At 41.9% G+C, this 20,716-nt stretch overlaps 2 protein-coding genes and 1 pseudogene across 6 annotated transcripts in view; 2 read left to right on the forward strand and 1 right to left on the reverse strand.

Annotated features, from left to right (window-relative positions):
• The window catches only part of LOC111194578 (protein diaphanous homolog 1-like), a 275,332-nt gene that overhangs the window by 27,551 nt on the left and 227,065 nt on the right, over window positions 1-20,716 (reverse strand). The gene's annotated exons all lie outside the window — the stretch shown is intronic.
• On the forward strand, window positions 1,511-9,482 carry LOC125785708 (rhodopsin kinase GRK1-like; annotated as a pseudogene).
• LOC125785703 (centromere-associated protein E-like) overlaps window positions 20,075-20,716 on the forward strand; it is an 84,777-nt gene continuing 84,135 nt past the window's right edge. For all 5 annotated transcript variants that reach the window (XM_049469766.1, XM_049469764.1, XM_049469765.1 and 2 more), the window contains exon 1: window positions 20,075-20,221. In XM_049469766.1, the coding sequence (XP_049325723.1) occupies window positions 20,166-20,221 (56 nt within the window). In that variant the 5' untranslated portion in view covers window positions 20,075-20,165. The remainder of the gene's footprint in view (window positions 20,222-20,716) is intronic.

Raw genomic sequence — 20,716 nt, forward strand, 5'->3', positions numbered from 1 at the left:
TATATTGCCTACTGTGATACTCTAATAAATTGTTGATAACAAACCACTTTTTTGATGATTTAAATACACTGCAAGGATTTATAATACTTTCAGTGTTTTTAAACAAATTCAGTTTTAGTTGTGATTATCAAAGTGTGTGAGATTTAAAAAATAATGATGCAAAAAGACAATTACTAATTTTGAATCACCTTTTCACCAAGTTTCACCTTTAAGTTTCAATATTTTTAGCAAAACTTAAGATTAGTCAAGTTTTGTGTATCATCGAAAGGCCTTGCCATTTTTGTCCTTTTTATTTTTATATACAATTTAAATCTGGTAGTTGTTCATAACATTAAATCAACATTCTATAATAAGTAAACCTATACAAATGCTCCAAAAAGACGACTTCTATTAAAAGTTTTATTAAAAGTTTTTTTTTCTACTCCTTCAAGTTTTCTGTCCAAAGCTGACCATTTTCTGAAATCATGTTTTCTCTAATTAATGTTGCTTTAAAATTTGCTAGTAGTTAGCTTAGTTTGGTTGCTAGGACACAGTTAGCACACGGTATTATAAATGCTACAGCATTAGCAACTGAGCTCATTATGAAGTGCCAACTCCAACACATTTAAATATGGAACAGATTTGTTCCAGAAGCTCTGTGCACAAGCTAGGAGGATATAGTTGGCACAGGGAACGGATGCTGGTGACATAACAGACACATTTACCGTTCATGTGCTCAAATCATTCCCTAAAATTAAATAAAACTCAAATAATCAAACGGCAATGAATTAGTTATATGCTTTATAGTTTTCTTTGCCTTGAACTGGAACTAGAGTGTGTAACGGTAAATATACTGTAGAGTGGAATTATGATCAATATCTGAAGAGTTCATTTCCTCAAGCAACCTGATGAAGCTTTAGGAGTTTTGTAAAGGGGAATGGAGTAAAATTACAGTGTCTAGATAAATACAGCTCTGGAAAAAATAAGGGCACACTTAAAAATGATGGGTTTCTTTGATTTTACCATATTGAAAACCTCTGGAATATAATCAAGAGGAAGATGGATGATCACAAGTCATCAAACCAAACTGAACTGCTTGATTTTTTGCACCAGCAAGACATAAAGTTATCCAAGAGCAGTGTAGACTGGTGGAGGAGAACATGCCAAGATGCAGAAAAATGTGATTATTCCATCAAATATAGATTTTTGACATCGTTTTCTTTACATTATTTGAGGTCTGAAAGTACTTCATCTTTTTTTAATGCTGCCATTTTGCCTTTTCTGCAAATAAATGCTTTAAATTACAATTTTTTTATTAATTTGGGAAATTTTTTGTCTGTAGTTTATAGAATAAAACAACAATGTTCATTTTACTTTAAACTATGTCCATATGTATACTGTATATTTTCACACATACTAAACAGTACTTCATGTTTTAGACTATAATTTTATGAACAAAATATGAAAAAATATATATAATATATATATAATATATATAAAATATATAAATTAGATTGTTGTGAAAAAGTTGAGTCATTGTTTTTTCTGGTCTTTTCTAGGGCGCCATGGTGGAGAAACGAATTCTGGCTCGTGTTCACAGTAGATTCATTGTTACCCTGGCCTACGCCTTCCAGACCAAGACAGAACTTTGCCTGGTCATGACCATCATGAATGGAGGAGACCTAAGGTTGGCAACTTCACATTCAATGTTTAGATTTTTAGTCATCCAGACTATGAAGGAACACATATAGAACCATATGGTAACTTAAAAGTGTTAAACCAAAATACCCGTAAAGCTTTTAGGTGCTCGTATCTAGGATTAAGCTGTTAACTTGTAACCCTTGGCCTTCCATTCCTTGGGCAGTCCTGATGAGACTTTAGGAGTATAAAAAAGTATTTTTTTCTTTATTTAGTTAAGTTGTTCTTGCCATAATATGGATTAAAACATTGCTCAAATAGAGCTATTCATTGTATATGTCAACTCTACCTCTTCACAACTTTCAACTGATCCTCTCAAACACATTAAGTCATTAACTCTTGACAAGACACAGCTGTTAACAGGAGACTACATCATAAAGCTGAGCAAAGCTGTTATCTAAGCAAGAGGTTCTACTTTGAAGAATCTAAAATTTTAAACATATTCTATTTTGTAAAACACATTTATTTACTAAATTTTCCTATGTGTTTTTTCTTCACAGTTCGGATGAATTTAATATTAAACTACAATGTAGGACATTTTTAAATAATGGAAAAACTCTCAATTTCTATGTATATATTAAAAATAATGACTGATATGTACACTCATCTACCGTATTCCCATTTCAGATATATTATTTCAAACAACTAATTCACTGTTGATTTGACCTGCACTCATTTACTTGTTGTTTCCTATTCATCCACCATTACTCCCATTCACTTCTATTCCTTTTCACCTGTACCCAATCTCAAATTCCAATCTTCACTTTGTCCAACCATGTGTAAACATGCAGCCATCAAACTGCATGCTCTTATTCGGGCACAGGTCCACAAATTCTAATCCGCATCCAATACTATTAAATACCTATTCACTTCAATTCATTTGCACACATGCCCAAGCCATTGAGTTTCATTTGCCCAACAGCCACAAAACTGCATGTGCTCAAACGGTTCTAATTCACAACCATACTGATCTGCATTCAGATCTGCATTGAGACTCTGATTGCTCTCTTGTTCTCACTGTCTTTGCAGGTATCACATCTATAACGTAGATGAGAATAATCCAGGCTTTGACGAGACGAGGGCATGATATTACTCTGCTCAGATCATTCAAGGCCTGGAGCACCTTCATCAGAAGAGAATCATCTACAGGGATCTCAAGCCAGAGAACGTTCTTCTGGACAATGAAGGTGAAAGTTACTGTTAGAACTGTTACTGTTAGATGCTGGCCGGTTTGTGGAGGTGTGAAGTTTTAGCATGTTCTTTGCCGTGCACTTCAACGACATACACACAGTAATGACGGGTAGAGTACACAGCACAGAAGTACTTCGTAAAACACAGACATACAACTCACAATATCACCAAAGCAAAAGATTTCTCTTGTTAGCTACCAGTACAATCTCTTGACGTTTGTTTGACTTTGTGCTGATGTTTGTTCTTAGGTAACGTGCGTATCTCTGACCTTGGCTTGGCTGTGGAGTTAGCAGACGGCCAAGAGAAGACTAAGGGCTACGCTGGGACTCCAGGTGTGTGGTGGTGGAATATGATTTGTTCTACAACTCTCTCTCTCTCTCTCTCTCTCTCTCTCTCTCACACAGCCTCACTTTGTCTGTACAACAAAGGCTAATTCTTTATTGGTTGTTTGCTGATCCAAGCATGACTTAACTTGTGTTTTACTGATAATTCTGCCTTAAAACTGAATACCATGTCATAAAACCAAACAGTGCTTTAATGTAAAAGGTGAACTGACAAAAGTGTCAAAAACTATTTCAAATAAAATTTGGTGCTGTTTTCTTAAAGGTGCTTTTAGTAAGGCAACAATAGTAAGAATAGTTATTCCAAATCACATTGTTAGCAAGACAATTGAGGTAAATAATGCAAAATGCTGAAAATTCCGGTTTGTTTAAAGATCACTCTCATCTTTCACGGGAAAACAGAAATGGATAAAAATGTTTTTAGTGCATTTTGGAATCAAACTCCAACAAACAACCTTACATCATTCATTACTAAAGTGCCTTCATAAATGGAGAAATACAATTAAATTCATTTAAATAAAATTTAAAAAATGGATAAAATCAAAATGTAACTACCAAAACTTTGCCATATGTTTGCTTTATGAAACTCTTAAACAAGTCTTTTTTAGGGAGTATACTTTCAAAAAAGAAGTGGGATAGTATATATTATAGTATATAACTAGTAAACTATTAGCCTGGCTATCTAATACCTGGGCTTGTGGATTTATTTCCCTGTCTGGTCACTGTCTGTGAGGTGTTGATGCTGATTCTGCAGGAAGAGATTAATGGATGGCTGTAAACTAGTTGTATACTAAAGGTTTATACCACGTAATATTGTCTCTGATTGGCATTAAAAAGTCTTATTTTGAATTTACCCATGGCTGCAAATACTCTGGCATATCTGACATTTGCTGTGTGATTTCAGGGTTTATGGCCCCAGAGCTGCTGAAAGGAGAGGAGTACGACTACTCTGTAGATTACTTCACGCTTGGGGTCACTCTTTATGAGTTCATTGCTGCCAAAGGCCCCTTCAGGACCCGAGGAGAGAAGGTAACTCTTCACCACACTTCAGTACTGATTATTAGAGACGCATTTAATTAGTTCTGCTCTAAAATGAGTGTGAATAAAATGTGAGATTCAGGGTAGCTTTCTAGGTTAAGTAAAGCTAAGCTAAGTAAACAAAATTACTAAAATATAAAAGAATAAAAAAGTCAAACGAGTGCTAGATGTTTATCTACACAGATTTCTCTTCTGAAAACTGTTTGTGTGAGTAAAGTGCTTCCGCTTGTTTACAGTAAGCTTAGGATTTATGAATTTCTCCAGCACTAAGATTAGAGCATTAGCATTTGCGGCTAACTGGGGCGGCAGAGCTAGCATGGTTAGCGGGAAATGCTAATGCGACTCCAGTAGTGCTAGCCGGGGTTAGCAGCAGGCTACAGGCCGATAATACTCACCTCTGAACGGGAAAATAGTGGTTAGTGGCTAATGCTAATGCTACTCCAGTCTTAGTGCTGGAGAAAATTCACGAAAACTCCTGTATAATGCTGTACTTCAGCAGAGTGGCTTTACTGCTCCTTACAACCTGACTGATAAAATTCATAAGGTGCACTGATGATTTTGGGGGAAATTAAAGGATTTTAAGGGTGCCTTATAGTGCGAAAAATAGTTTGGACACACCTTAAATTTAGTTTTTTATTATTATAATACTAAACGTCACTCAAACTATAAAGAAAAACATATTAGATACAAACCAGAATATGTTTTATATTTAAGATTCTTCAAAGTAGCACTTCATGCTTAGATGACAGCTTTGCACTGCTTGAGAGTTATTTTCATGAGAGAGCATTATTACCCTTCCTCTCCCTCCATGTCACTAAGTGTGATGATAGCTTGTGTGGGTATCTGTTAGCTAACATAACAGACCTGACAGTGCCCTTGTGTCTGCAGTAGTTCCTAGAGAAGTGGCTGGTTGCCCTCATAGCACACGCTAGCCTTCATCCTCCCTGCATACTTTATGGTGGTATAAAGTGATAAGGGATTACCTAAATAGATAGGGGAACTGGAAATTATTAATGTTACAACTAATAAATTATACATTAAATAAATAAATTAAACGCTGTGTGAAATTTCAATAAATGTAAACAAAAACACAATGCAATGATTTTCAAATCTCATAGACCCTTATTTCATATGTATTTAATAGAATACATATCAGATGTTGAAAATAAGACATATTACTTTATTTTTCACACTATAAGGCACACTTCATTGATTATAAGACGCACTTTCAATACATGTCTATTTTCTGGTCTATTTTCATTATAAGGCGCATTTTTTTGGGACACTAGTAACCAGTAACTAGTGGTAGGAACAGGGGTGTTGCCATGTTTTCTTTCTAAATTCAGCCAGACCTGTAAAGCTAAGCTAAGTAAACAAAGCTGTAATTCTTTAAAAAATCAGACGAGTCAGACAAGTCAAACGAGCACTCCTAAAAACTGTTTATTTGGGTGAGTAAAGTGCTTCCGTTTATGTACAGTAAGCTTAGATTTCCAGATTTACACTAAAACTGGGACATTTGCATTAACGGCTAACCGCTAGTGGTTAGTTGCTAATGCCACCCGACACCCGAGTTACACTGAGGAACCCTGAGTGTTTTGGTAAGCCAGAGCAATATTAGCTGGCAGTTCGTTATACATATCTTTTTTAACACGTTAAACACACAGACTACAGTACAATATACTCACCTCTGAATGTCCATAGAGCTAGCGCTTAGCACAGTTAATGGCTAATGCTACTGCTGCTCCAGCATGGCTAGCTGTGGTTAGCAGCAGGCCACAGGCCGATAATAGTCACCTCTGGACAGCCAAAGAGCTAGCGCTTAGCAAGGTTAGTGGCTAATGCTAATAATGCTGGAGAACTAAACTGAAACTCTTTTATAACGCTGTACTTCAGTGGAGTGGCTTAACTGCTCCTTACAACCTGACTGGTAAAATTCATCAGAGGTTCAACAATCTGCGAAAATGTTCTGCAATGTTCTGAATCATTGAGTCAAATTTGCACACGATTTGGCAAACCGATTCACTCAGAGAGTCATCTCTACACTCAACACTTTGTGTAAGTTCCTCAAAGAATCCAAACACAACACAGATCACATAATTGGCAAAATATCAGCAGATCTTAAAGTTTAAATGTTTCAGATTTTTTTGATGTGGTTTTGTTTTAGTATCAGTATTGAAATATTTAGGCAGGTATCATATCAAATGTCAGAATTTTGTTCTATGTTTTACTCTGATTAAAATGTGAGTCTGTGAGAATTGCAAATCACTACATTGTTTCTTGTAGGGTTTTTTTTGGATAACCTTTTGGCCAGCAGTGGGGCCCCCTGATCCCTGGGGCCCCAAGCAATTGCGTGGTTTGCGTGGTGGTAAAATCCACCCCTGTCGATAGCAATAGACCCACCCAGCCAACTTAAGGCAAAAATGGTTTTGGATTTGTATTAATTCTTGACTTCTTTCTTGCACAGGTGGAGAACAAAGAGGTGAAGAAGCGCATCCTGAATGAACCAGTAGCTTACACAGAGAAGTTCAGTGAGAACGCCAAGTCCGTATGTGAGGGCTTACTAGCCAAGGAGGTAGACAAAAGACTGGGCTTCAAGAATGGCAGTTGTGATGAGCTGCGTGCCCACCCGTTCTTCAGCAGTCTCAACTGGAGGAAGCTTGATGCAGGTATGGAAACACAGCTGTTGTGAGTGTTGAGTTGAGTGAATGAAAAGAGGTGTGTCCAAAATTTTAATTGGTACTGTAGATTCTAATTATTGACTCACAATGTCCTTCAGAATGTTGTAATCACTTGACATAAATAAAAGTATTAGTAGTCATAATAATAATAATTCATTTTGAACTTTCATATGAGATTTTAAAATGTTTTTGTATGATTCTTATTATAGTTGGTTATGTATTATTGTCATGTTACAAGCATTACTTCCCTCTAGACATTTGTAAAATGGAAAACTTATGTTGTGCCAAATTCTTTGGGAAGCTTGGAAAGGCCCACATCTGTATACTTTGTGAGGTTTTATCTCGTGAGTGAGGTTAAACACCGGCCAACAGTTTATTATATAATATTAACTCCTATCATAATATTACATTTATATGTGGGTTTGGTGGATGGTGTATTTATCAATTCAGGAGTCTAATTTAAGTATAATTTGTTACCTTTGTCTCATAGGAATTCTGACACCTCCATTCATACCTGATTCGAAGACCGTTTATGCCAAGGACCTTGACGACGTGGGTGCCTTCTCCACTGTGAAAGGGGTCATGCTGGAAGACCCAGACAAAGAGTTTTTTGATGAGTTCTCCTCTGGGAATATCCCCATATCCTGGCAGGAAGAGATGATCGAGACGGGCATCTTCGGAGAGCTGAACGTGTGGGGTCCTGGAGGCACAGTGCCCAATGACCTGCGGCGCGAGTCCATCCTGGAGCAGCCAAAGTCCTCCACCTGTAGCATATCATAAACCATCAACCTCTCCATGCTGAAAGAACTTTCCCTCCCTTTTCCTTCAGCGTATACTCGCTGTGGTGGTTTAATGTCCAGTATGAGAGTAAAGAAGTTATTATTATTTTTTTTACATCATCATAAAAATAAAAGACTTCATACATGTTTTTAAAAATATTAATGTCAAGAAAGAGAGTCAGGGCAGAGCAGTATTTGTGAATATTGCAGTATTAGTGAATATATACTGTATGTATCCTTTTTTTCTGCAGGGTTGAACCACCAGTGAGCTTTCCCGCTCTCTGCTTTGGAATTAATTCTTAGGCTGAAGCTTTTTAAACTTTTTAATGGAACGTTGAGAGACTTTTATTAAACCTTCGTTTCATTGCTCTTCATCAAACTGAACATCCACGGATAGAAAGGGATCAAAGAAGGGAATTCTGCATCCTTTCCTTATTGTACCTGTTCATGCATTTTACCTTTAGAGCTGAACCTGGTCTGTGTTGATGAGTGATGCTTCTTGGTTTGAATAGTGACATCAAATGCATTGCTGTCTTTTTGCTCTGTATGTTTTTTTATGTTTACATTTTGATCTCATGTACTTCTAATTCTCAAAGAACGTTAGTCAAAATTAGATGATTAATCTAGATTAATCTCTTGGTTCAACATTAAAGAAGTAACTTAAAAAAGTTACTTTTATGAGTTCAATTGATGCCATTTGAGATTTATCACAGCTAGGGATGCACCGAAATTAATGTGGCTGAAACCCAACAAAATAGTTAATTTTTCCAATTTTGTTTTCATTCATTTTGCCATTTGTTCAGCAGAATGCAAACTGACATTCTTGGGTCATTCTCTGACATTTTTTAAAATGCTACCACAGATCTGACATATTTGCTTAATTTACAATAAACACATCACTCCACGCTTGTTGTGATTAGATTGTGTCATCAAAAACATCAATGTTCGATATACATCTTTCCCAAAATTATTATTCAGTGCATCCCTAATCAAAACTGGTTAGACATAACTGGCTAGGACTGGAACTATAACTATAATTTGTAGCCTTTGGTAGATTCTGATTGTCTGTTCTTGATACACCATGTGACTGGTATTTTTGAGTTTATTGGAGCTGGAGAAATGGAAAAATTCATTAGCTCTGAAAGGTTGTGTGAAGATTTTTAACAACGAAGGCAAAGGCATTTACTAAATATAGAGGACATGCTTTTGCTTCCTCATAGAGTTAAGCATTGGTATGCTGAGTGGCCATGCTGAGATAAGCTTCTACCTGCAGCGTTAGGCCATATTTCTATCATATTTTTTTAAACAGAATAGTTTCAATATTTTTCCTTCATTTTTATTTGTTTATTTGTTATGTATTCCAGTTTTCTACCCAATTTTATTCATATCTAATTCAATTTGGCCTTTGTGTTCAAACAACCCTAATACTGATACAGGAACCCAGAGCTCTAACCACTGAGCCACCACTGCCCCATCACACAATGCTACTAAGCTAGCAAGCTAGCTTTCTCCAAATCACATGTAACATCACACAGTGTGAGAGCAAAGCCAATTGTGCTCTCTATGGCTCCCAACCTGTGCCACTCATATGAGAGGTGACTGATTGTTACATAACATTATTTTAGATTCAGTAAAGAATACCCAATTTTTTTTTAAAACACTGATAACTGGATATTTTGTTTTTGACAACAATCATTTTTAAATTGTCATTCTGTAAAAAGCTGTAAATGTCTATTTATTGTGCAAATAATTTAAAAATAAAATATCTTTTTAATGTTTTAATGTACTAGGTATTCATTCATGTTTATTTCAAATAAATATTTTGCCAAAAATCTTGTTATTTGGTCTTGTGACTTTGAAGTCCTCAACATTCCAAACCATTTACTACTGAATTAAGCCATTTTAGCCTAAAAATGTATGTATGCATGTTATATATTTACTGCAACTTGTTTTGCAGGTATAATCAAATTGTAAAGACTTGATGTTGTTGCAGTAATGCAAAAAATATATATATTTTGTCATTTTGAAACATTCTATTGGTCAGGCATCCTGACATTTTGACACACCTATAGCCTTCCAAATTCACATTAGTCACAAAAGATATAAGACTGGAAAGTTTTCAAAAAGATGTAAATACTTTAAAAAGCAGTTTGAATCAGTTTTTTAAATATTTTAATTTAAATTTAATTTAACAATTTAAATTAATAATCATAGTTTTTCAATGACCCAAGTCCCAAAAACATCAGACAATCAGACACAATTAGTTCCTGTTAAATCACTGCTATCCGCTAGAGGGAGCCCGCGATTCAGTCGTTTATGAATGATGTTGAATTAAGCTAAACGGCTCAAAACTCTAATTAAAATAATAATTAAATAATGAATAAATAATAATTAACTCCCTGTACGGAATATTTATTTAGATTTAGAAAATAAATATAGTTATTTTGCTTTAATGGCAAAGAAATCATACCTGTTTATTTTAGTTTTTTCTGCAGAAAGTGATTTTGGACAACAGTAGATTACTAGCATTGCTGCTACTGTGCGCTGACTGGCCTTCTGGACTTGTTGGTGAACTGATGCTGGAGTTACAGGCAGAGCACTGAGTTTAAAAAGCTTATAACTTGATATTAGGGAGGTTTAATATAGTTGCTGTCCAATAAAAACAAGTATCTACAAAACAGTATATTCCCAGGAGAAAGATAAAACCTTTTTATATATAAAAAATAATTTTAGAGATTTTCTAAAGGTCAATTCTTTAAGAAATTCATTCATTAAGAATCACATTGTGACACTGTGGGATACAGTGTGTCAAAATTATGCAGCTAGTATACTTGTTTTACATTTGACGAAGACAATATTCAAAAAGTAAAACTGTCTCTCTCAAAACCGAGTTTTATACATTTTTAAGCTTTCTAACTTCAAAAAGTATCAAAACAAGTTTTAACCCCTTTATGACATAAATTATTTTTTGGGGGGAGAAAAACATTACATCACTGCTTGAGAGACTTTTTCTTTGGAAAGTTTATTTTTAAGACATTTTTTAGATTTTAATAATAAGCTGATTATTTGAATCCCCACTGGTTTATCAGGATGGCCCTAGCAAAAATGATCCAAATAATGCTACCGCCCAAAGGCAACAAATGAAAAAAAATTTTTTTTTCAAAAAATATGTTTTAAAAAGCTTACCACAAGAATGTAAGAATATAGTAAGACTGTAAACAGTCAAATATACTTCTTCGCATATTATTGCATACATATATATATATATATATATATATATATATATATATATATATATATATATATATATATATATATATATGTATGTATGTCTATTTTGAAGAATTCAAACATTATGTTTTTCTTATAGAATATTCAAATAATTAAAAGACACTAAATATAATCAATGTGATTAAAGAATTTTAATAAAGTGTATTATTCTTTTTCTTTTTTTGTTGTTTGTCTTATCTCTGTTTTTTCCTTCTGGTATGGGTATGTACTTTTGGTTGTTAACCTGACAACAGTCTGTACATCTGTACCTCTTGTTACTGCTTGATGACTATATGATGAATATTGTGGCGTCTGTGTGTGTGTGCCTGTCTCTGTGTGTCTGTGTGTGTGTATGTGTGCGGTGTGCCCTAGCCTACGTAGTTGGCCCCTCCCCCGTTTCCTAGGTTATGGGGAGGGGCTATGCAGATGGGTGCCGGCGAGGGCATTTACCATGGAGTAGGGAGGGAGAAGGTCTGGGGACCTGGCTGTGTGTTGTGTTGTGTAGAGAGTTGGGTTTCGCTCTCCTAGCCTTGTTAAAGGCTGTAAGCGAGTGGCAAGCCGGTTCAATAAAGAGCTTTGAGTACTTGTCATGAGTCTCACGGGTCCTCCTTCCTCTTCCACGCCACATTTGGTGTCAGAAGCGGCCCTGCTGGATGATATGGAGGAGCTGGCAGGGGAAATCGAACGGCTGAAGAGGATAACGGCGGACCAGCGGACGAGAGGCAAGACTCGCCAGCGGAGCGGACCCAGAACTGACGGCGCCAGCAGGCTGTCCGAAGGTCGAGCCCGCGGAGCGGATGGCGCGAGGACGGCGGCACCGGCTCACGGAGTGGACGGCGCGATGACGTCAGCGCCGGCTCGCGGAGCGGATGGCGTGGAGACGGCGGCGCTGGCTCCCAGAATGGACGGCGCGCTGACGGCGAGCTTGACGGCTCATCCCCGCCTGGCATGCTATGACGGCAGCGCTGACTGGACGGCCTTCGAAGTTCAGCTGGAGATCGTGGCGGGCCGTGCAGGCTGGACGGATGCTGAGACGGCGGCCAACCTCTGTCTGGCGCTGCAGGGAGACGCACTGAGGGTGCTGATCGAGCTCCCCGCGGAGTGCCGCTGCGAGCTGTCTGACTTGACACGGGCGCTGAGAACCCGCTTCAGCCGCCAACCTTCCGAGGCGGCCGCCAAAATGCTAGTGGCGGACCGGCGCCGGCAGCGGGGAGAGACTTTGGGCGTGCTGGCATCTGAGATGGCTCTGCTAACCCGCAAAGCTTATCCGGCATTCCCGCGAGCGGCTCAGAGAAGTCTCGCGCTGGATAATTTCCTGCGCGCCCTGGAGCCAGGCGAGCTGCGCAAACATGTGAGACTGGCCGACCCGCAGACCCTGGAGGCCGCGGTGGAGGTGGCTGAGCGGTCCGAACTCATCCTGTCCAGCCATCCGGGACCGTGGGGGGCGTCGCCCGGAGCCCATGATCCACCGAGATGGAGGCGGAGCCGGCCTGATGCGCAACTGGAGTGCTGGCATTGCGGGGGGCGTGGCCACAAGCGAGCGCAGTGCGGCCGGTCGGGGAAACGGAGCTGGGACCACCAAGTGAGGGTTACGGTGGCCCCAGGGATTCTAGGATTACCCTCGGGACCTGATCACGGAGCTGTCGGACCCGGCGGCTATTTTCTGAAGTGCACGCTGAATGGAGTAACGGTGGACGCGCTGGTGGACACGGGCTCGTCAGTCTCGCTGATAAAGCCTGAGCTCGCGATGGATGTGGCAGGCGAGTTTGGGATGGACTGCAGCCGGCGCATCGCTCTCTCTTCGGCCACCGGAGATCCTATCGCTCTCCTGGGATTAACGGAGCTGACTGTTGATGTTGGCAAGGGCCCCTTTCAGCAGGAGTTCTGGGTCGGGCACATCAACGACCCGTGCATTCTGGGCAAGGACCTGCTCGCACGCGTTGGAGCCGTTATTGACTGTGCACGGGGCTCGGTGCTGGTGACTGGACTCCCCGTAGAGAAATGCGACGAGTGCGGGGTAAGTGAACCTGGGGGTGGCAATGTGTGTGATTCGGTGCACGTTACGGTCGAGGGTCCGTTAGATGAGGGGTTAATTATCGATCCGATTGAAGAGATGCTGGAGCGCAGTTGTGTGGGCTTATCAGAGCCCCAACAACTGCGCTTACGCGACCTGATTGAGCGTTTTCGCGCTAGCTTCGCTGTGTCTGAGCGCGAGTGTACTAGGACTAGCCTCGCGTTTCATTCTATAAACACAGGCGACGCCCAGCCCATCAGGCTGAGACCGCACCGTCTGGCATTTGCGAAACGCGTGGCGGCTGAGCAGTTAGTCCGTGATATGGCGAGTGCGGGCGTTATTGAGCCTTCGAGCAGCCCGTGGTCGGCCCCGGTGGTCCTTGCAAAAAAGAAGGACGGGAATTGGCGTTTTTGTGTTGATTATCGCCGACTTAACGCCGTCACGAAGCTCGACTCTTATCCGCTTCCCAGGATCGACGATACGCTAGATCAGCTGTCAGGCTCAGCCTGGTTCAGCTCGCTAGATTTGAGGAGCGGGTATTGGCTGAAGGTTGGTGCCCCTGGCTGAAGGGGATAGGGAGAAAACCGCTTTCTCGCTTGGCTCGGCTCTATGGCATTTCACGGTGCTCCCGTTTGGGTTGTGTAACTCGCCGGCTACTTTCGAGCGTCTTATGGAGCGCGTGTTAAGCGGGATCCCGCGTTCGTGCTGCGTTGTTTACCTGGATGACGTCATGGCGCACGGGACCGACTTCGACTCCGCGCTCTCTCACCTCGAGGTGGTGCTCGGCGCGATTCAGGCGGCTAACCTGAAGCTCAACCCGGCGAAGTGTAACTTGCTGAGGCAGCGCGTGAATTTTCTGGGCCATGTAGTGAGCGGTGCTGGTGTGGAAACCGACCCTAAAAAGACGGAGGCGGTCCGTGACTGGCCTGTCCCACGTAACGCGAAAATGGTTCGTAGTTTTGTGGGGCTCGCGTCGTATTACAGGCGGTTTATCAGGGGGTTCGCGGACGTGGCGGCACCGCTTCACAATTTAACTAGACCGGGTGTGACATTCCGTTGGTCTGACGAGGCGGAGCGAGCGTTCGGGGAGCTAAAAAGCCGTCTATGCAATGCTCCCGTTCTTGCGTATCCGAATATGTCGGAGAGCTTCATTGTGGATACGGATGCGAGCGACCGTGGCCTCGGAGCGGTTCTATCGCAGGTTCAGGATGGCTCAGAGCGCGTAATAGCTTACTATAGTCGCCGCCTGGACAAGGCGGAGCGTAACTATTGCGTGACGCGCCGGGAGCTACTCGCGGTGGTCGAGGGCCTTAAGCATTTCCGACCGTATGTGTATGGGGTCCCGTTTCTGCTGCGCACCAACCACGCCTCGCTTCAGTGGCTCATGCGTTTCCGCGAGCCCGAGGGCCAGCTCGCACGCTGGATATCTAGGCTTCAGGAGTTTAGCTTCGAGGTTGTGCACCGACCGGGCCGTAGCCATGGTAACGCGGACGCTTTGTCGCGCCGGCCGTGTGTGGCCTTGGACTGTAAGCATTGCGCTCGTGCGGAGGAGAAATCCGCTGAGACTGCTCATTGCGCTGCAGTCTCAGCGGATGTGACCGGCGGTGTAGTGGTGGCGCAGGTGTCCGTGGAACAGATACGAGATGCGCAACGGGCGGATCGCGACTTAATGTGGGCCGTACACGCGCTCGAGGCGAATGTCACGCCGTCGTGGGAGGAGGTGGTGCCGTTGGGTCCGGTCGCTAAAGCGCTGCGCTCCAACTGGGCTAGCTTTAGCCTGTCTGATGGCGTGCTGTGTCATACCTGGGAGGATCCGGCGAACGGGCAGCGCGTGTTTCGGGTGGTGATACCGCGGGCGCTTAGGGATTCGGTCCTACGGGGAGTCCATGGGTCGCCTGGGGCTGGGCACTTTGGCGTTACCAAAACCCTGAAGCGCCTGAGACAGCGTTTCTATTGGCCTGGGTGCAGGGCTGATGTGGAGCTCTTTGTGCACTGCTGTGACGTGTGCGCCGCCAAGAAAGGCCCCGCGAGGGCGCCCCGCGCCCCACTTCACCCCTATCAGTGCGGCGGCCCGATGGAGCGGGTGGCCGTGGATGTGTTGGGCCCCTTCCCGGTGACGGACTCTGGGAACCGCTATGTCTTGGTGGCGATGGATTACTTTACAAAGTGGCCGGAGGCCTACGCGGTGCCGGACCAAGGGGCGGTCACTACTGCTGATGTCCTGGTGCGAGAGTTCTTCTGTAGATTCGGGGTTCCGGAGGAGCTGCATAGCGACCAGGGGAGGAACTTCGAGTCGGAGGTCATGGCGGAGGTCTGCCGCATCTTGGGCATACACAAGACCAGGACGACGCCCCTTCATCCGCAGAGTGACGGGCTGGTGGAGCGGTTTAACCGCACGCTGGCGACGCAGTTGGCCATGGTGTCGAGCAAAGGCCAGCGCGACTGGGACAAACATCTACCGGTCGTGCTGCTGGCCTGCCGCTCGGCCGTGCAGGAGACGACAGGATTTACGCCGGCGCTGCTTATGTTTGGTCGCGAGCTGCGGACGCCGGTGACTTTGGCCTTCGGGGCGCCTCCTGACGGGGGTGAGGTCGCTAAGGACACGCCCACTTTCGTTTCGGACCTTTTGTCCTCACTGGATTTAGCGCACGGGCTCGCGCGCTCGAACCAGTCGGCTGCCGGACAGAAGCAGAAGCGCGCGCTTCGGGGACCCGTTGGAGGCGGGGGCGAGGGTTTGGCTGTACAACCCGCAGCGCAAAAAGGGACTGTGCCCGAAACTCCAGTCGGCCTGGGTGGGTCCGTGCCGGGTGCTCTCCAGACTTGGGGAGGTGGTCTATCGGATCCGGTGGGGCAGACGCACGATGATCGTGCACCGGGACAGGCTGGCCCCATATAGGCCGAAGCTGACGGACACTGGGGACAGCGGTGCGGTGCCCGCCGGCCCTGCACCTGAGCCTGGCCCGAACTCTGGCTCTTCGGAGCCGCTGGCAGGCGGCGCTGTGCCCGGCCCCTCCAGGCTGCCGCGGGTGAGGAGGCCGCCTGCCCGCCTTCGGGACTTTGTCTGTGACTAATTGTAAAAAAAAAAAAAAAAAAAAACACATGTTTTGTTGTTTATGGGGTTTATGTTGAGTTTGTGGGGTCGCCGGGACGGCTGACCCTTGAGGGGGGGGCTATGTGGCGTCTGTGTGTGTGTGCCTGTCTCTGTGTGTCTGTGTGTGTGTATGTGTGCGGTGTGCCCTAGCCTACGTAGTTGGCCCCTCCCCCGTTTCCTAGGTTATGGGGAGGGGCTATGCAGATGGGTGCCGGCGAGGGCATTTACCATGGAGTAGGGAGGGAGAAGGTCTGGGGACCTGGCTGTGTGTTGTGTTGTGTAGAGAGTTGGGTTTCGCTCTCCTAGCCTTGTTAAAGGCTGTAAGCGAGTGGCAAGCCGGTTCAATAAAGAGCTTTGAGTACTTGTCATGAGTCTCACGGGTCCTCCTTCCTCTTCCACGCCACAATATATATTTTGGAAATAAAATAAAGGCTAATACGATAAAATTTAAATGCTTAATGTTTTAAAAATGTTATGTTTGTTTCTATGTTGAGAAAATAAATACACTGTTGTTCAGGGGTGCGTTTCCCGTACAACGACGGAGCCTAGCATTGAACTAACGTGGTACGATGCATCGTTAAACTAACTAACATCTGAAGTACGACCGTTTCCCGAAACCATCGTACTTTGTTGGTACCACAGAAGTCTGAACTATGTTGGTTTGAACCACCGTGGTCTTAACTAAGGTGTTTCCAGATGTGTTCGGCCAGACTTTCCCAGCAGAAAACGTGCAAAACTCACAATCTTTAAAATATTATGCCAAAAATATGTTACTAATGTATCATTTAGGCTATTTATATTGTAATTATCACCAGAACATAACGGACAACAATACTATTAATAAAATAACAATGAACTGCAAGTAAAATGTAGACAATAATTGCTATATATTCATTATTATTTGTAACAGACAGTGTTACTTAAAAAAAACATACACATATTTGCTATTGCAATATTTTTTTTAAATAAAATAATCACCATTCTGAATGAGTCTTATTAAAATGAGACATGAGAAATGTGTTACTCAGTGGTTCAGCAGAGCGCCTACGACGTGCAGCGCGCGGTGTTCTGTCGAATTGTGCAACCCATCGAGATGTGCTTCTCAACACCAGCGTCTATGCGTGGAAACATTTTTTATTTATTTATTGTTTTTTTTATGGTAATTCTGTTCTTTTTGGTTGCATTAAAAAACCAGGAACCCCTTGCCATTATTTCTGAGTATTACAAATGCGTAAATGACAGCTGATGATAATGAAAGTAATAATAAGTTAGCAATAATAAAAAAATAAGGTTTATAATCACCCTAATAACCCAAAACTGTCTCCTGATATTTTGATTCAGGCTTTCCAAATATTCTACCGAAAGCATGTTTAAATATGGGGCTTTTTCTAGCAATTTTATATTTAAAAATTAAATATGCACTAGGACAGGGGTGTCAAACTCATTTTGGCCGAGGGCCACATTGGCATATTGGCTGTCCTCCGAGGGCCAGATGTAACTTATAAATGTAATAAAATGTAACCAAATGTAATATATGTAAATGAATGTAATTACTCCTTAATGTTAAATAACTCTCAATATATTATTTATTCAATCAAATATTACAGTTGCATGGAAAAAATGTTTGCTTGTTGCTCTATTAACATAAATCCTTTTAATTTGTCATGTCATGAAATCCAAAAACTCCATCAATCAAGAATCAAACTATTCTAGTGAATAGAAATGACATCAAGTTATATTAACTTGAAATTATTAACTGAAATAAGGCTTAATAAATATAAAATCAAAAATTGTGAGCTGTTAAGAACATAGCATTTCCTCAGATTTAGCAGTTCCTCATCCAACCACTAGTGGGAGCTGCAGCAGCAGCACCACAAGTCCGCAGTGTTTACTGAGTCAGAGCTACAGCCCAGCCACGGGCTACAGGGCTCAGCTCAGCCAGTCTGGAGCGTTTTTAAAAATTTTAAGTTCTTCTGTGTATGAAATAAAGATTTTTGTAACCGAATAATACAGCTCTCTACAGTTCATCTTTCAGCCCAATCAGCTAACAGCAGCCGTTTAGAGCATGAGTCACTGCTGGGATTACATTATAAACAGGTCAGTTATCGCGCTGCTAACCTCAGGATGTTTATAACTACGGAGTTTAGTGGACACACCACGGCTGCAAGGTTAGACTGTTGAAGGCTACTGAAGACTATTAAAGGCTATTGGAGGTTATTGAAAGGGTTATTGGGGGCAGAAATCAGTAAAGGCTGGTTAGATAAGTGATTCACGTCCTCGTCCTTTGCTGAGGTGAAACTGTGACTAGCGCTGTCCCAGTGATGTTTATTAACGTCATTAAAACAGATTTTGTCAGCTATTGTCTTATAAATATTTACACAGAACTTATATCTCTCCTAAAAAGCGTTTATTTTGGTCAGTAACACTCTTCGTAACACAAAAGGCATACCGGTCTTTCGCCTTGAAGCACAGCCGTCCGTCTGCATCAACTTCTCTTTTTCTGGACATTATGGGATAAACATTTATATGTCTCAATTCCACCCGCGAAGTTACACCTTCCGTCCGGCAGGGTTTCCACATCAATGACTACACTGCCGTGTAGTGGCAGTAAGCCGTAACTTTGCGGGTAATACAATCGACAAGCATTGAGGGAAATGTATTTTTTGGTCAAAGAACGCTTCTGACTTATTTATTATAGACACTAAGATCTTACAAGCTCTCGCGGGCCACATAAAAAGACGTGGCGGGCCACATTTGGCCCGCGGGCCTTGTGTTTGACACATGTGCACTAGGATAATATGGTTTGACAGGGTAGCAAAACTCGACAGAACACCGGATGGACGCCTAGTTCGAATCCCAGTCGTGGTTTTATTCTCTTAATGTTTTTTTCATAATGGCAATTAATGTTATTATTTTTTACATATATATTAATGTAGCCTACATATTTCTACGTATTTCCTGTAATATATTATTTAACAAATACTAATTGATAACATTTGTATAGGCCTAGAAACACGTTGTATTGGCTAAATAATAAATTTTCTTTATTCACACTCTGTCTGGCCCTGTTACCTGCAGAGGATAATTAGGTAATTCAAAACACCTGCTTATTGCATATCTTATTCACAGAGTGCATATAGCACAATGGGTTTAAAAAAATAATTATTAACTATTTCATAAATGTTCACAGCACAAGTTATCTTTACTCAAGAGATGCCTGCTTGAATAATTGGCATACATCTTTCCAAGACTGTAAAATACATTTTAGCTAAAGAGCACTTCTCTTTTCACTACACTGAATTCATGTTTGCCAAATAAAGCTAAATGTTAAAGACATACATTAAAAAAAGGACTGAATTGTATTATTTTACCTGGGCGCACATTGGTAAAAGTGAAGTGGCTTAATTAATGTAATAAACACAAACATTAAAAAGAAATAGGTACTTTTGATATCTTAAATCCTCGTGCAGCAATATTAATGTGATTTATCAGCTTTCTGAATCCTACCGTCCATCGTCTGCACTAACCACCAGGAACTAAGCTCTTAACGACAGGTCTAGAGCTGTAGTTGGAACGACGCAGCTGAACCACGGTAGTTGCGAACATTCGCTGGAACCACGGTTCTGGGAAACACCTGAGTAGCTTAACTAAGGTTCGCACTATGCAAGTTACTAACGTGGTTACCTCCATAGTTCCAACCACGCTTTTGGGAAACACCTGCGTCGCAGCTGCATCGTCCAAACTAAGTAAGTTGCTAACGTAGTTAGCAACTACGCTTTTGGGAAACGTACCCCAGTATAACTAACACTAACTAACGTTATTTATATAACTACAGCTTCGTGTATGAACCCATTCATTTTTGGTCTCACTCTGGAGCGCCCCCTGGAGGCCAGACGAACCCCCTCTGAGAGAATGGCGGTTCGGGATTGGGCGAACGCCTTTTGACGGCGCCCAATCAAAAGTCGCTAAATTTTTTAAACCCTTTCCAGCGCAGATACAAATGTAACAGTCAGTAGGAGTCGTTAGGACGACGGGGTTCGGGTGGTTGTGTGTGTTTCTGTATTTTTGTGACGGGTATGAGGAGAAATGGGCGAGGAGTCCGCAGTTAAAGTGTGTGTTAGGGTTCGACCCCTTATAAAACGGTAAGAGAGATATTTATTTTATATATATTTATATAGCTCTATTGTGTACAGGTACTTATATTTTCACTTCAACCTTTCCCTCTCTGCCACCGGTACAATACGTTACATTAACTAGCTAGCTTAGCTAACTAACTATTAATGTTCGTAACCGTTAACCTATAGGTTAGCTAATTAAGTAGCTTAACTCGCTAGCTAAGCTAGTATTATTAGTAAACCTATGTCATTTAAAGCAGAAAAGGTTTTTGGTACCCTGCTGTCAGTTAAAATATTTGTGCTAAGCGTTAGCCAGTAACGTTAGCTTCTTTCAAATTAAAAAGTGAAGTGCCAACGCAAGCTAACGTTAGCTTACTTTTACTTTATCTAGGTTATCTACCTAACTAGCTACTTTAACTAGTTAGTTCGGGTTAACGTTATATGTAAAAATCCAACTAATCTAACGCTAGCTAGGTTACAGCTGTCCAAATTTTCCAACTATTAATCCCACCTTCATCTGAT

Source organism: Astyanax mexicanus, chromosome 21 (assembly GCF_023375975.1).
Source record: "Astyanax mexicanus isolate ESR-SI-001 chromosome 21, AstMex3_surface, whole genome shotgun sequence".
Taxonomy (NCBI): Eukaryota; Metazoa; Chordata; class Actinopteri; order Characiformes; family Acestrorhamphidae; genus Astyanax; species Astyanax mexicanus.